The 16,340-nt window shown below is 44.8% G+C and overlaps 1 protein-coding gene across 2 annotated transcripts in view; it reads right to left on the bottom strand.

Annotated features, from left to right (window-relative positions):
• Nucleotides 1-16,340, bottom strand: part of MXI1 (MAX interactor 1, dimerization protein) — a 74,274-nt gene that overhangs the window by 45,371 nt on the left and 12,563 nt on the right. The window contains exons 1-2 of one of the 2 annotated variants that reach the window (XM_008144294.3): nt 10,581-10,866; nt 8,704-8,836 (exon numbers count right to left, since the gene is read on the bottom strand). In XM_008144294.3, coding sequence (XP_008142516.1) covers nt 8,704-8,836; nt 10,581-10,653 — 206 coding nt within the window. In that variant the 5' untranslated portion in view covers nt 10,654-10,866. Of the gene's footprint in view, nt 1-8,703; nt 8,837-10,580; nt 10,867-16,340 lie in introns of those variants that run through there. The other variant, XM_054729162.1, reaches the window with a different exon arrangement.

The following is a 16,340-nucleotide window of genomic DNA, read 5'->3' as shown; positions in this document are numbered from 1 at the left end:
GTGCACCTAGGCCCGGGTGAGCCCAAGTGGCCCTGGGTCTGGGAGAGGCCAAGCATCCCGGGGTCCGGGTGAGACCATGTGTCCCTGGATCCGGGTGAGGCCTCGTGCACCTAGGCCCGGGTGAGCCCAAGGGGCCCTGGGTCTGGGAGAGGCCAAGCGTCCCTGGGTCCGGGTGAGACCATGTGTCCCTGGATCCGGGCGAGGCCTCGTACACCTAGGCCCGGGTGAGCCCAAGTGGCCCTGGGTCTGGGAGAGGCCAAGCGTCCCTGGGTCCGGGTGAGACCATGTGTCCCTGGATCCGGATGAGGCCTCGTGCACCTAGGCCCAGGTGAGGCCACGTGCCCCTGGGTCTGGGAGAGGCTAAGCGTCCCTGGGTCCGGGTGAGACCATGCGTCCCTGGATCCGGATGAGGCCTCGTGCACCTAGGCCCGGGTGAGCCCAAGTGGCCCTGGGTCTGGGAGAGGCCAAGCGTCCCTGGGTCCGGGCGAGACCATGTGTCCCTGGAACCAGGTGAGGCCTTGTGCAACTAAGCCCGGGTGAGGCCACGTGCCCCTGGGTCTGGGAGAGGCCAAGCGTCCCTGGGTACGGGTGAAGCCAGATCCTGGGTCCGGGTGAGGCTGTACGCCCCTGGATCCATCCGGGTGAGGCTGGGTCCCAGGCCCGGGTGAGACCACGCGCCCCTTGGGTATGGGTGAGGCCACGTGCCCCTTAGTCCGGGTGACGCCGTGCCCCTGGGTTCGGCCGAGACCAAACCAGAGGGAGTCGGACCTCCATTACCACCATTTGTCCACCATCCAGAGCTGAGGGGTCAGTGCTGACATGTACACATAAGGAACTACTGGACATTGAAATTGGGTCTCAAAAGAACTGTTGGTCCAGGGGGAAGCTCGCTACAGATTGATTCATTTGCCTGTCAGCATAACTATTATTGCTCGTCTCACATTCAGTTCTTATTAGTATATATCTAGTGACATATGATCTCGCTCATCTAGGGGAAATGATGAACAACATAGACTGAGGAACAAGAACAGAACCAGAAACAAGGAGGCATCGATCGGACTATCGGGCCTCAGAGGGAGGATAGGGGAGGGTAGGGGGAGGGTGGGGGGAGGGGGAGAGTTCAACCAAAGGACCTGTATGCATGCATATAAGCCTATCCAACGGTTAAGTTCAACAGGGGATTGGGGCATGCGTGGGGAGAGGGGTGGGATGGGAATGGGGGGATGAGGACAAATATGTGACACCTTAATCAATAAAGAAATTAAAAAATATATATATATATGTGAAGAAGAAAAAAGTTGAGGTGGACAAATTTACAAAGTCTGTAAAATGTAAGGTGATTAAAACCTGTGTTATTTGTATTAATCATCAACAGATACTTTGTGGGAAATATTTGAATCCATATGTATTAGTGAACAAATGTCAATAGTGAACTTTGTTCACTCTCATAGACTTAAAACTCATCATTTCAGCCCTGGCCGGTGTGGCTCAGTTGGTTGGAGCATTGTCCTCACATTAAAAGGTGGCAGGTTTGGCCGAAACCGGTTTGGCTCAGTGGATAGAGCGTCGGCCTGCGGACTGAAAGGTCCCAGGTTCGATTCCGGTCAAGGGCACGTACCTTGGTTACGGGCATATCCCCAGTGGGAGGTGTGCAGGAGGCAGCTGATTGATGTTTCTCTCTCACTGATGTTTCTAACTCTCTATCCCTCTCCCTTCCTCTCTGTAAAAAAATCAATAAAATATATTAAAAAATAAAAAAAAAAAAAAAAAAAAAAAAAAAAAAAAAGAATTTGTCTTGTCTTTGTCCCAACTTCCTGAGACAGAGCTTCTAAAACCTTAGAATTTCCCAAGTTATAGCAATGACTCCATTATTCATGGTGGGCCCTGGGACCACACTTGAGTTTATGCTAAGGAGATGACTCACATTGGAGGCTGACCATGCCAGAAAGACCAACCACGTGATTAGAGGTTTGGAGCCAGTTTAATATACATATTACTTTACATATTACTTTATGTTAGTACATACATGTTACATATGTAATTTTTAAATGTTAAGTGGATTTAAGATAAATATACCTGGCTTGCTTTCTAATGTTAGGAATGCCAGAAATTAAGAAGCACCCAATACATACTAAAGTTTACACATTATTAGTGAAATAATTACTTCTTAGGTGAGAGAACAATATTGGAAACTATAGAGAATTTTGAAGATCACAATTATTGCTCTTAAGCATATTTTCAAAGGTTAAGACAGGAAATTTAAGAAGATAAACCACTAATTATCTAGACTACTTCATTAGTTAGTAACATTTTATTACAGAGCAACAGTCTAAAAACGTTTAAAAATGGAGAAAATATTAGTGCTCCTTAATCACTTGAGTTCCAAATTGTAATTCAATATTTTCAGGAAAGAGGCATGAAAAAACATTCAACGGGTACTCGTTGGGGGGAGGGTGGAGGGCCGGGGGTGAGGGAGTGAATTTTAACAGCATTACCCATAATAAATATCAAGTCCTTGTTTTTGAAGTTGGTCCTAATTTTACTTGTTAATATACCCTGTTTCTCCCTATAGTACTAGAAGCAGACACAGATGTTGTACATCTATTTCGAAGAATCACGGAAAAGTGGTTCTCAAAGGGGGTGAGGGAGGTGAGGTTGGCGGTACAGCTCAATTTTCTTGCTCTGGGAGCTTCAGGAAAGTGGAGATGCCTTCTTCTAACCAGCTATACTCCCTACTTACTAGTTTATTTCAAGTGTTAAAGGAATCTGCTTAATCTTCATTCATTCCACCTTTAGTTCTTTTTAGCATTGTCACATGTTCAAGGCTCTTCATTATTTTATTGTAATAAATAAGAACAGTTTATCTTTTCTTTTAAACCATTTTATTCAGGTGTAAATTTAAATAATATAAAATTCACCCATTTTAAGTGTACAGTTCAATGAGCTTCAGTAAATTTGTGCAGGTGTGTAACCTCTACCATAATCCAGTTTTAGAAAACTTCTATCATTCCAAAAAGTTCCCTCGTGTGCATTTGCAATCCATCTCCACTCCCATCCCCTAGCCCACCACGGGAGTGCTTTCTATCTCTATAGTTTTGGAATCATCTACTATGTACTCATATGTATCTGACTTTGTTTACATAATGTTTCTGTGGTTCATCCATTTTGTTATATGTATGAGTAGTTTGTTTCTTTTTATTGCTGGGTAATATTCCATTGTATAAATATACTACATTTTATTTATCCATTCACTAACTAATGGATATTTTCATTGTTTCCAGCTTTTGGTGATTATGAGTAATGTTATAACCATTTACATTCAAGTCTTCCTGTTGACAAGCAGAATAAGAGACCTTCACCTTCTAAGACAGTGCCTCACACTTGTTAAACTTACTTAACCAGTAAGATCCAAGTTATTTTTCAAACTTATGAAAATGGCACATACTGGTACTTACCAAACCAATATTAAATTCCTAGTGATACTTAAATGTTTGCTAAAGAATAAAAGAAACACATTGCTCAGCTATTTCTCATAATACGGGCCTCAACTTCAAATGTTGAAAAAAACATAACTTTGTCTCCAATAAGTGTACCTGCTAAAATAAACTGACAATGAGAATAAAAATATTAAACATCCCTAGATCAGTTTCACACAAAGGGCAATCAACTAAGCCCAAATTTCTCTAAAAGTCTTCTCAACATATGTCAACATTTCATTTAAAAATACCTATGTAACTGGGTTGAAAATATTCACGTATTCATTCAATTAGTATGTATTTATTGGGTATCTACACTGAGAATACAAACACTCTAACATTACAAAGTCCTTTCCCTAATGTAGCTCACGTTCCATCATCTACTTTTTGCAATAAATAAACAAAAAAGGCAGGATTTACTAAGAAAATTACAACTAAACACTCAGCATTATTGGCCAAAAATGGGGTCTAGACATATATTTTGTCAAATCATACCATCCAACCTATCTGATTAGATTAATATCTGGAAAACTGTCTTCACCTGAGAAATAACAAAGAATCATGCTATATCCAAAATGAGGCAATGCTGTTTCATTTGTAAGAAGAAATTTAGAAGGGAAAGCTTTCTTCAGGTCAACAGTCTTAAAATCCAATTTGATATTAAACTCAACCATTACCTGTACCTATCACGCTTGGGCAAATCACTTACCATCTCTAGGCCACATGTGCTTTAATCATAAAATGAGTGGTAATATCTTACCTTCATAAAGTAGAGAACTATGCAAGATGAAATTTTGAATTCCCTTTCTATGATTTGTGATCTTCCACATCATATATTTAATATTCTGGCAAAAGGCCTCTCATCAAATAGGAACAGAAACAGTTACCCTACTGACTTACAAGGCATGATCATTTAAGTCTCCTTCAAAAGGTATTTCCACAGAGGAATATATCTTTAAGAAACCCAGCAACAGCAAACTTATGCTTCAATGAAGCATTTAATGAAAAGTCTGAGTTTGTTTAGAGGTATATAAATAATTCTTGAGAATTTTTCATTTAAACTCAATTTTAGTGGAAGACAATATCACAGAACATATCACACAGAATGTGTTAATCATTCAAAAGATACTAAAGAGAAGAAATTTTTCATCAGCTTGAAATTCAAACATAAATTGATACTCACTATTTCCTAGATCACTTTAAAAATAATGCAATTACTATGTATTGTCACAGGTACACACCAATATTTGACAGACATATGGTTCTTTGCATACATAAGTTTTGAGATATTGTTTTCATGACAAAGAACACAATAAATGTTCTTTAAAATTAATTGTCACATTCTGTAGAACTGGTGGTTTGAAGATTTTTATTCTTCCAATATCACATATTGTTTTCCTTTCCAAATGTGTTATCATTAACATCGTTAGAATACAAATAATCAAAGAGGTTGCTAAAGCAAGAGTTGCATATTCTTCTATCGTTTCTCCTTCAAGAGTCTAATATGGTATGCAGCACAAAAGACAAAGTCCATTTCAACTTTGAACAGCCTACCTGGAGTTTTAAAACCTCCCATTCTTTAAGAAACATCTACTGTATACAGGGCACCGTGATAGGTACTGGGGATGCATTTTTAAGGAGAAGAGATTCAATTCCTGCCTTCATGGAGTTAGTACAGCGAATGAGACATAAATTAATCAGTCAGATAACTATATTTCTGCATACTGTAAGAAGAAAAAATAAGGGTGTGATGAGGTATGTGAACATCTGATTTACTTTTGCAGGTGAGGAGAAGCTTTCCTGAAGAAGTTATGAGTGAGAGGAAGTAAGAGTGTTATTAGGCAGAGATAAATTGGCCAAAGGGGAAGAAAAACTATTCCCCAGCGGAGAACAGAGTATGGGCAAAAAGATAGGAGGAAACATCAGAATTATCTTCAGGGTAAGAGTGGTTGCAGAGATACCAGTTAGGAGGTTATGGCGGTAGTCCAGGTGAGAGATGATGGTGTCTTAGATTAGGAGGGTAGTAATGAAGACAGAAGGCAGATTGAAGAGATACTTAGGAGGAAATCAGTGTTACACACTGAAGCCACATAGAGTTAGCAGCATTTTAAAGATGACAGATCTCGAGATATTTTTCTGCTGTGAAACAAAACAGTAAATAATCTGGGAATTTGAGCTTATCTGATGCTCCTCAATAAACCAGATAGCGATTGTAGCCAGGCTCTCTAATAGCAGTAACATCTTAGCAAGGGTGATTTCAGGTAGTGTGCCAGAAGCCCATGACCAAGACTACAGCAAAGTCGACCATGTATTTAAGAAAAAATTACATATCACTGATTCCAAATGTCAAAACTACTGGGATTTTCAGGGTACAGCTTATAACATTACATTATAGCACTTAGTCTCTCTCCTTTGTACGCCTGTGAAAATAAGATTTCAAGACTTAGGGGAAAGGAGGAATAGAAATGTATAATATTAGGAGTCAACTAGCAACATAAATTTGTAAAATAACATTTGATATCAGGCATATCTTATTGTATCTGAGATTATTAGGGGGGAAACCTCAATCAACATTGTATCTTAAAGATGTTGCCATGTCAAGGAAACAAATATCATTTTATGATATACAAGACCAATGTTTGAAATGCATAATAGGAACAACAACTTCCACAAAGATAGCTTTTTTGTCAGGAAAATAAGACATATATACTCATCAACTCTATTCCTTTCCTTGTTTCAGATTACTAATAAATGGAAAATTTTTACAAGTTTTCTTTCTTTCTGCTTTATGTAACCAGTATAATAAAATCTCTATTAAATCCAGTAATAGGCTTAAAGTTAACAGGAAGTCTACAGTTTCCCCTTACAAAAGGACTAACAACACTATTTCCCAAGTACTCCAATACTGAAATTTAATTCTTGGCTCCCCTACTTCATGGAGAATTTAAAAAAAAAAAAAAAAAAACAACAGTAAGGAGGAGTAATTCCTAGTGTTTCACTTTAACATACTAGTTTTTATCTATAGGCCCCAGTTTAAATCTCACACATGAGAGAACCTTGATATAATATATTCTAAAATCTATTTCTCTATTTATATTCCCATGAAAAATTACCTTCCTTAGTCTTAGGTGGTCCAATGTACATGTAGTTATTTTCCTTTGGGTACTGTAAGAACATAGAATGCTTCTAGTTTTACAAATTTTCTGACACGCTATATGAAAACACACAGTAATTAGCACTGTGGTCCCACACACAATGGTAGAATCCTGACAGGAACACTAGCATGAAAGAGAAATACCACTTAGTCAAAACCCCAACCTGAGCAAATTAGGAGTCCAAAGATGACAAAGACTTATTAATGACCTGTAACATAATAGGTAAAATCTAGAAATGCACATTTATTTATGTCTCTGTAATCTTTGAGCTGTTAATAAAAATGTCACATCTGAAATGATGGGGTGGTATAGTGAATAACTAATAGAGGAACTGATCTCTAAAACTGTCAATAAATCAGTGTCATAGAACTTGAGGGAAGAAAGGACCTTGGGGAATATGTAGTCTATCCCCTTATTTTTAAAAATAAGAGTGTCAAGGGACAGGGAGAAAATGCAATGAGGTCATAGACCTGATATCTATTAGATAAGAGACTCAATAAATACTTGTAGCATGACAGAATCCAAGTCTGGCGTTCTAGCTGGTACTCCTCTCAGGTCTCCAAATTAAAAGTATATATATATATATATTTTAAGCCACACATGGATTGAAAAAACACACAAATCATTGAATAGAGGTCTTAACTGCTGATTCGTTAACCAGAGAAACTATGAAGAGCAAGAAAATTTATACTTACATTTTTTAAACCTTTTGCACTCGGATGTCGAGTATGACTCAACACGGTTAGCATTAGAATAAAGGAATCGAGAAAAAAGCAAGCGAGTGCAAAGGGTTTTAAAGGATGCTTATCATACTATATATTTTCATCCCAAACCTACTATACCACAATAAACCCTCTAGACCCATACATAAACATTAATACAGTATATTAAGCTTCTGGTTAATTATTTTTAAAGTAAGTTTAAAAAATACAGAATAATCTTGAAGAAGAAAAGAGCCAAAAAAGGAAGCATACAGCTTTACAGGCGAGTCAAAGGGAGAAGAGCGAATCCGAGTTTGGCTTCAGTGATGTTATAAATGCAGAATGGGAAAATCTAACCTTTTTGGCTCTGTCCTCTACGGGAGTTTCGGGTTTCCTGCATCCATCAGTAAGAGCCCCTCATCCTGCTGCCCCTAACCGCTTGTCTGGCTTTCTCCACAGCCGTCAGAGATTGCTCTCTGCCCCTCCAAAGTGCATGTTTATATTCTCTAGACAAAGCTTTGGGAATCAGGGGGGAAACATCTCAATTCCTCTCATCCATGGAAAAGGCAGCTTCTGTTGCTTTTCTTTTAAGACAGCCTTTTGAAATTCTCATGAGATGAATCCTTAGAATTCACTGGCCCTCTCGAACAAGAACACTGAAGAGACAGCCAGTCACTACCAAGAATTTTCAAAAAATGGAAGTCAACTGTGTCTGAGTACATCCAGACAAGCATTTTCTAGGGGTCTGTTCTGACTGAAGAATAAGCATCTTTCCTTTTTTTTTTTTTTTTTTGCTCCCTTGCCAATTCAATCTTACTAAAAGGCAAAACTTTCATAGCATGTTCTTCCCCTTCATCCTTAAACAATCAACAGACCATGCCCACTAACTTCCTACTCTACCTAATACGATATGGCTGTTCCTTTAACAAAACCCTTAATTCTACTTTACGTCCTGCCTGGGATAGTTCCGATTTAAAAAAACTGCTTCTTGGATCATCCCAAGTTTAAAGCTGGGCCCAAGATTACTTTTAGCATGTCGCCGCATGCACGTATGCGTGCTGCAAAGCCTCTCAGCCTACCGCCCCTCTAAACCATAGACCTCCCGCTCAATCCCAGCAGGAACTTATTTGGTTGTCTTTCCAGGCTCTATTCCTCCCCTTCTACGCCAAGTCAGGTTGTGGTTCCTACCCTTCATTATGTTAAAAGGGCCACACCCCCAGGGATGCTGGTAAAAGAACCCACCTGGCTGAGCAGTGACTTGGTGTTAGAGACCTGCGGTCAGCAGGCCTGGCACTTGCACCTGAGTGTGTCCTCCCTCCCTCCCTCCCTCCCTCCCTCCCTCCTCTCTAAGCCTCCCCTCCTGCTTGCTACCTGTTGGCAGTGCTGGTGGTGCCGCTCCCTCCGCTGTGTTTCTGGGCCCGGCTCAACCTCCGTGGGGGCTTCGAATGCTGCAGCCGGGGGCTCGGCATGGAGGGAAACGCTGAGGCGTAGCCATGTTCACACTCTAAAGAGACAGCAAGAGAAAAAAAAAGAAGATGTAAGGGAAATATACCCAAATCCATGGATCCACGGCGCTGAAGTGCTGGCAGTAGCATGTTGTTAAAACAGGAGAAGAAAAAGAGGCGCTACTTTTCCATTCTTTCTGGTTGGGAGATAAAATCCCCAGTCCTTACCTGGACATCAATCCTGTGACATTACACGCAGGCCCGATCAACCGCCTGGAAGGGGTGTGGAGACTTCCTCTAAATCAAGTCGATGTATCCCTCTAACAAAGTCATTTTCTCCAAGAATTCTTGACTTACCCTAATTTCTGAGCCAGGTTATACCATTCACCTCAATCATTTCACTTGTCTCACAATTTCCCCTTTCCTTGAACTCTTCCCATTCTAGAAGGTGTCATTCTAAGCCCCACATTTTCATGTACTTAGTGACTCAATCTCCTCGTCTTAGGACATTTTCTCTCCTGACACCACAACTCCCACTGTTCCTTCTCTTCCTACCCCTTCTCTTGACATCTCCTCCAGGCTCCATCCCTAAAGGGATCTCCAGAGGTCCCTCCCCAGGGTGCACCCTCTCCCTTGCTCCCAGCCTTGTCTCCCAGCCCTACCTGTGCTGCTCCCACCCCTCCCTTCCGTCTCTGGGGTCCCATTCCCCCCAGCTTCAGGTTCACCCTCTCCAGACGCCTGCTCTCCAGCCTCCCAGCTCCCACCCGCTCCCTGGCCCCTGCACCGCCCCCGTCCTCCTGCACAGACCTACAAGCGCCTTCCCACACGTGTGTGTCCACCGCCCCTCACAAAGGGGCCTCCCACACGCCGCTCCCTCACGAACTCACACGTGCACCTCCTCACACGCATCTCCCCTCACAATGCACCCTCCTCACACATGCACCCTCCTCATGCATGCACGCTCCTCACACATGCACACCTCCCCTCACGCGTGCACACTCCTCACACATGCACCCTCCTCACACATGCATGCTGCTCATACACGCACATCTCCCCTCACGTGTGCACACTCCTCACACATGCACACTCCTCACACACGCACACCTCCCCTCACGTGTGCACACTCCTCACACATGCACACTCCTCACACACGCACACCTCCCCTCACGTGCGCACTCCTCACACGTGCACACTCCTCACAAACGCACACCTCCCCTCACATGTGCACATTCCTCACACGTGCACACTCCACACACGCACACTTCCCCTCACGTGTGCAAACTCCTCACACATGCACACTCCTCACACACGCACACCTCCCCTCACGTGTGCACACTCCTCACACATGCACATTCCACACACGCACACCTCCCCTCACGTGTGCACACTCCTCACACATGCACACTCCTCACACACGCACACCTCCCCTCACGAGTGCACCCTCCTCACACATGCACCCTCCTCACACACGCACACCTCCCCTCACGAGTGCACCCTCCTCACACATGCACCCTTCTCGCACACGCACACTTCCCCTCACATGCGCACACACCTCACCCACATACGCGTAGTCATAGGCACCTCCTCACATGCGCAACTGCCTCATGCACACACGACTCCTCATACACGACTCTCACACGCGCACCTCCCCTCATACATGCACCCTCTTCACACGCGCACTTCACACGCGCACACCCCTCCTCTCACGCGCACCTCCCCTCACACGCGCACCTCACCCGCCGCACTGCATTCCCCGCGCGGAGCAGGAGTGCGCGGGCTCCGGCAGCGGCACCCAGCCGTTACCTCGGTCTCGGCGCTCCAAAAACTCGGCTGCCTCCAGCAGGCGCTGCACATTGATCATCCGCACCCGCTCCATGGGCACCGCGGTGGCGACCTCTCCGCGCTCCCTTCCCCGGCCCACAGGAGGCGCCGCAGGCGGCTACAGTCCGGCACCGCCCCGGGACATGTGCGGCAGGGGCCGGCCAGCCCGGCCGCTGCTCGGCGTGCTGTCCGCCCCCGGCCCCGCCGTGCCTGCGGCCCCACCGCCCTGGCCGCGCCGCCCGCAGCCCGCGCGCGGTTTGTTTACCTCTCCGCGCGAGCACGGGGAGGGGCGGGAGCAGCGCCGCGGCCCGCCCCCTCCCGCCCCTCCTCCGCCTCCTGGGAAATGTAGTCCCGCCCCGCCTACTGCACGCCGGGAGTTGTAGTACGCAGACCGCTTTGGTGCTCGGCGTGCAGCCGGATTCCGCAATGGCTGCTGGGACGTGTAGTCACCTTTGGCTTCTCTATAGGGTAGAAAGACCAAGGGGTCACCTGGGCTCTGCTTCTGGCAGGGAAGGGTTTGAGTGAGCTGAGTGTCCACTGCCAGGAAGCCCTTTTCTCAGCGACTACCAGCGGGTGCCCAGAGCTGGAGCATTCTTTTTCCGAAGTTCCAGGCCTCTACCCACCCCCCCTCTCCTGTAACTTCTGTGCCTTAGTCTCCCCCTCTGCAAAATGTGCTGCTCAGACAGCACACACAGAAACACTTGAAAAGCCAAAATCACCGTTCAGAAACAAGGGAAGATCCCTTCACAAACAGAGAGGGCTCCCTAAGGCCCTTCTTCCTACCTCAGTTTTCACGTAGAGGTAGGTGTTTCCTTTTTAATCTTCTTTTTAAAAACTCCTTTCTCCTCCCTCAGTCCTTCACTAGTGATTTTGGAGGCCAGAAAACCGCTCTAGTGCTACAAGTGAAGGATATAATTCAGTGGGTAAGTGATTTGGTGCTGAAGTCACACGGGGTCAGTTCAGATCCTGACTCTGCTACTTACGCTAGCTGTGTGGTCTTTTCAAGCCTCATTTTTCTCATGTGTAAGATGGATATAATTACCCCATTTATCCAACTGTTAAAGGCCTGCCACATGCCAGGCACTGTACTAGACATAAAGTGTACAGTAATGAGAGAAACAGACAAGGCCCCTGCTCTCAAAGAATGTATCGTCAGTACGAGCTTATTGTGAAGATTAAATGAAATAATTCCAGCACTTAGTACATGACACTTAATAAATGGAAGCTATGATGACTGTTTCCTCTCATGTTTTCCATAGAGAGAACTGAAAGCGGTGGTTAACGACAGCTGGGACCACATTAAAAGACTGTCAATGGCTGCCCTCACCATCACCCTCTTTCCAAGTCCTCAAAGTCTAGACCAGGGTTTCTCAGCTTCAGCATTATTGACATTTTGGGGTGAATAATTCCGGGGCAGGGGGAGGGGGGAGAGCAGGAGGCAGTGGGTGATCTGTGCATTTTTGGATGTTCAGCAGCATTCCTGGCCTCTACCCATTATATGCTAGTAGCGCACCACCAACCCCCAGTGTGGCATCCAACAGTGTCTCCAGACATTGCCAACTGTCTTCTGAGGCACAAAATCATCTCCATTTGAGAACCACTGGTCTAGGGAGAGGAAGGGCAAGAAGGTCATGACTGTTGAATGCTCTAGGACCAAGTTGGTAATTATGTAAACATCCATAACTTTTCCCCACCCTGATTATTTTAACCTGCTGGTGGACATCCAAAATAACAGGAAGCTCTTGGTGAGGGGAGAAATTCCAGTGACTACTGCAGAAAATACCATCCCAGGATGAAAATCTTACTCTCAAAAATGTCATGGGCTTCATACTGCATTTTAATACCTTCTCTCTTTTTTTTTTTTTTTTCCAAAGTGAACAAGATTTCCAATGAGGTCAAACACTGCAAAAGTCTGCCAGCCCTTTTAAATATTATACTTGGCACCACATTTAAGAACCAAATAGATGGTCCATCAAGTGCAGGGAGACCCGAAATGAGAGGTGTTCACAAGCCACAGGAGAGTTAACTTTTTTTGTAAAGGCTGTAAAACAGGGACTGTGCTTTTTCAGCTGTTGGCTGGGTCCCTTCAGATCTGGACTTTCCCATTGGGTATTGGTAACAACCACCCTCTACCCTCAAAAAGGGTCATGTTGGGTAGGGGAAGAATAGGATAATTTAAAAGACAATACCTATTCACTCATAACATCTGTTAGGCGAGGGTAGAAGTTATTTCTACCACTTACAGAACCCCTTTAAGCTTTAGATCTCATATTGCTAAGAGCTACCTGCAGAACTTAAAAGAAGTAGTTTTATGACAAATAAAAGTCTACCCAATGGGAATTAAACCATGTGACATGCAATCAAGAAAAAAAAAAGTACAAACTGAAAATACATATGGGTTCAAGATGGGTTTGATGCATAGATCATAAGCCCTAGGACGTTATTAAAAGAAAGTGGGATGCTTGGTGCACATGTCTGGCCTTTCTTAGTTGACCTACAGATGAATTAACCAGCCCTTCTTTTTGTTTTTTTCTCCTGAAATTGTTATTGTTCACATTGGGGGGAAAATCAGTTTTTCAGTTGAAACAAATTGGAAATTTTAGTTAGCCTAGAAAGAATAATTATTACTGGAAATCTTATAAAGTAGATACATAAGGATTAACCTGAATCCATTATGTCTGTAATGATTTTTAATAATATATTCTCTTCAGTGAATATATATTATATTAAAAGCATAAAATAAGAGAAATACAGATAAACTACAAGTCACAAAATAACTCTATCTTCTTGTCTTTTAGTATATATTTCAGAATAGGTGAGTATTATAAACCAGAAAAACTGTTGCTTTGAATCAGCCCTTCATTAGAGCCATGGCCAAGAGGGAGATGGGGAGATAGAAAGTAGGGCAAGCGCCACCAAAAGGCCACCTGCATGCATGGAAGAAGAGGAGAGATGATGTAATGGTGGGCAGTGGGCAGTGTTAACAGCTGGTTTATATGTAGAATAGCCAGCCTTTTCTCCTTTTTATTTTTTATTTTTAGGGAAGGTGGAAGAGAGAGGGAAAGACAGACAGAAACATCGATGTGAGAGAAACACACAGACTGGTGGCCTTCTGCACGAGCCCTGACCAGAGCCCCGGCGGGGGAGGAGCCTGCAACCAAGGTATGTGCCCTTGACCGGAATCGAACCCAGAACCCTTTGGTCCGCAGGCCGACGCTCTATCCACTTAGAAACACCAGCTGGGGCTCCAGCCTTTTCTAACAGCAACTGAAGCGGCCACTTTCTTCTCCCTGCTCCGGGTGACCCCAGAATGCTTGTTGGCCACATGGGTCTCCTCCAGCACAAAGCTTGGGGCTCTAGCCCCAGGAAAGTGATGCCACCCACCAACCATCCCCCAGCATCCGTCCCAGCCTGGAGGGACCCAGGAGCAGCCGTGCCCTTCCTTTGGCTCACATGGGTCCATCTTTGCACTAGAGATGCAGATGGGGAAACTGAGGAAAAGCACTTGCTTCCAAAGCCTGCTGACAAAAGAACCTGGAAGTCCACCTGTGTCCCTGGTTCTGTCCCCTCCCGAAGGCAGCTTTCTCCAGAGTCTCACTGAAGGTGGGAGAGGCCCCCAGGCCTCTAACTAACGTAGCCCGATGAGGACAACCTGCCTTCTGGAGGAAGCAGGCCATCCTCTCAGTTCTTAGGGGGTCCCTCCCCTGTCCAGTTGACTCAGTGCGGATTTTCAAATGATGTCTTGCATATTCACGAACAATGGAGGAGGCTGGTCTGGGTTCTATCTTTCCTGCAGATAGCAGAGATGGAACCCCAGGGGAAGGGACCATGAGGTGAAGGTGCAAGTCCAAAGTCACTGTGTGGATGACACCTGGAGCTTAAGAGAACTCTGAACTGCACGGTGCTTACGGGGCAGGGCAATGTTTTCTGCAATGATCTTTAAGGGTGGGCGTTTCAAATCATCGAGGCTGGGGGCAGGGAAGGTGAGTCCTGAGCTCCCAAGTGAGAACCATAACAGTTCTACATCTTTCTGTTCCCCTCACCCCGAAATGACAACCGCAGCCTCCTCCCCTGCCCTCCCCCTCGGAGCCCAGAAACGTGAAGAGCAGCAGAAAACCTCTCCCTCCTCCCAGTGAGTCAGCCTTGCCTAACTTCATGCGTAAGCTCTCCTCAAGTCAGTGGCAGCTCCGAGCTGCAGGTCTGTGTGCAGCCGCGATAAATTTGAGTCTAGAAGGGATGACGTAATGCTAGACCCGAGAGGTGGCTGCTGCCTCCCAGAGCTCCGGTCGCCAGGGCTGTCGGCTGACATCCCAACCACAGGAGAAAGCAGCGGGCGACCCAGGTGCCTGTGCTGGGGAGAGAGGGACAGAACGAGCGAGGGGGTGGGAGGAAACAGCAGGGGAAGACGGGCATTAAGCAGAGCTCTCTGAATCTGGAAGTTTGTTGTTTTTCAACTTCAGCTTTCTGGTGAGATCAGGCCACTGGCAGGGGCTCAAGCAGCTGCACTTGACTTGCATCCTGGCCTATCTCTGCCCCCTTATAGAAAAGGGCTTCTTACACTGTATTTAATGGCCCTTATTACAGCAGCCGATTTCAGTGGCTTTGCTATTTGTTAATCTCTCAGATTTCCCTCTCCTTCCAAGAAGAAATCTGCATTGCAGGACTCAACACTCGCATCTAAGAGGCTTGCTTATTCTGGAGCACCCCACTTGGGGGTGCAACTGATGAGGTATCCGGGAGGGTTTTGCTAGGTCCATGCCAAGTTAAGGCATTTTGTGGTTTCTTCCAGAGAAGTTTATATCAATAAGCTTATTGCTTAACCCAGTCTTCGTTTTTCAGATGGGAACACTGAGGCTCAGAGAGGTACGGTAACTTACCCAAGGCCACACAGCTGTCTATCAAAACAAGGGTTAGGACTCAGGGCTACAGACCCTTGCCTTGTGCTCTCTGCCCATCTCCATAATTCTTTTTCAGATTTACTCATGTTTTTAAATATATATACAATGGGGTGAGTTTTCTGGTCTTTTAAATTTGTGGAGCCCCACTCCTTTAAGTATCAAGATCAAGTTACATTCCAAAGGAATCCAAGACCTGCTTTTGTTTTCTGTTCAAGGTTCATTCTTCCCTAAGGAAAGGATAGCCTCCGAATCGGCTCCTCCGCTGGTGAGGACCATAAGCCATGGTCCCGACGTCACACTACACCGCTTTAATGAAAAGACCACCATAGGTAAATAATCTGTGTTGTATGGAAGGACGTGGTCTCCTTCATTACAGATGCCTCCCAGATTCTTTTTTCAAATGGCATTTCATCATCCGTTGCTGTGGTCATGTATTGCACTCCTTTAATTTGTGGTTATAATCATTTATAGCAGTAGACTTGGTGACTTTCAGCCGTCTCCGGCATATCGCCTGGTCGGCCATGGTATGTTATTCTTCTGAAACGCTGCCATCCCATGAGTTAATAATTTGTTTAGAATGTTTGCATCTATATTCAAAAGCAAGATTGTACTATAAATTTTTGTGGCATTTATTGGGTTTGGGATGCAATGTTCTTTCAAAGTTAGATACAATGTGATTTTAAAACCTTAAAAAAAAAAAAGGTTGACAGAAGCCTTCCCCTGCTGCTAAAAGGATGCCCCACATTCTTGCCACAGCACTGGGTAACCCTGCATCCCCTGCCAGGATCGTGCCTAGAGTTGCCCTGCCCCCACCCCTTGGCATCACCATTCCCTTCCAGGCAGC

The sequence above is a fragment of the Eptesicus fuscus genome, chromosome 17 (genome assembly GCF_027574615.1).
Source record: "Eptesicus fuscus isolate TK198812 chromosome 17, DD_ASM_mEF_20220401, whole genome shotgun sequence".
NCBI lineage: Eukaryota > Metazoa > Chordata > Mammalia > Chiroptera > Vespertilionidae > Eptesicus > Eptesicus fuscus.
The sequence above is the reverse complement of the archived record's forward strand: the minus strand, read 5'-3'. Positions and strand labels throughout refer to the sequence as shown.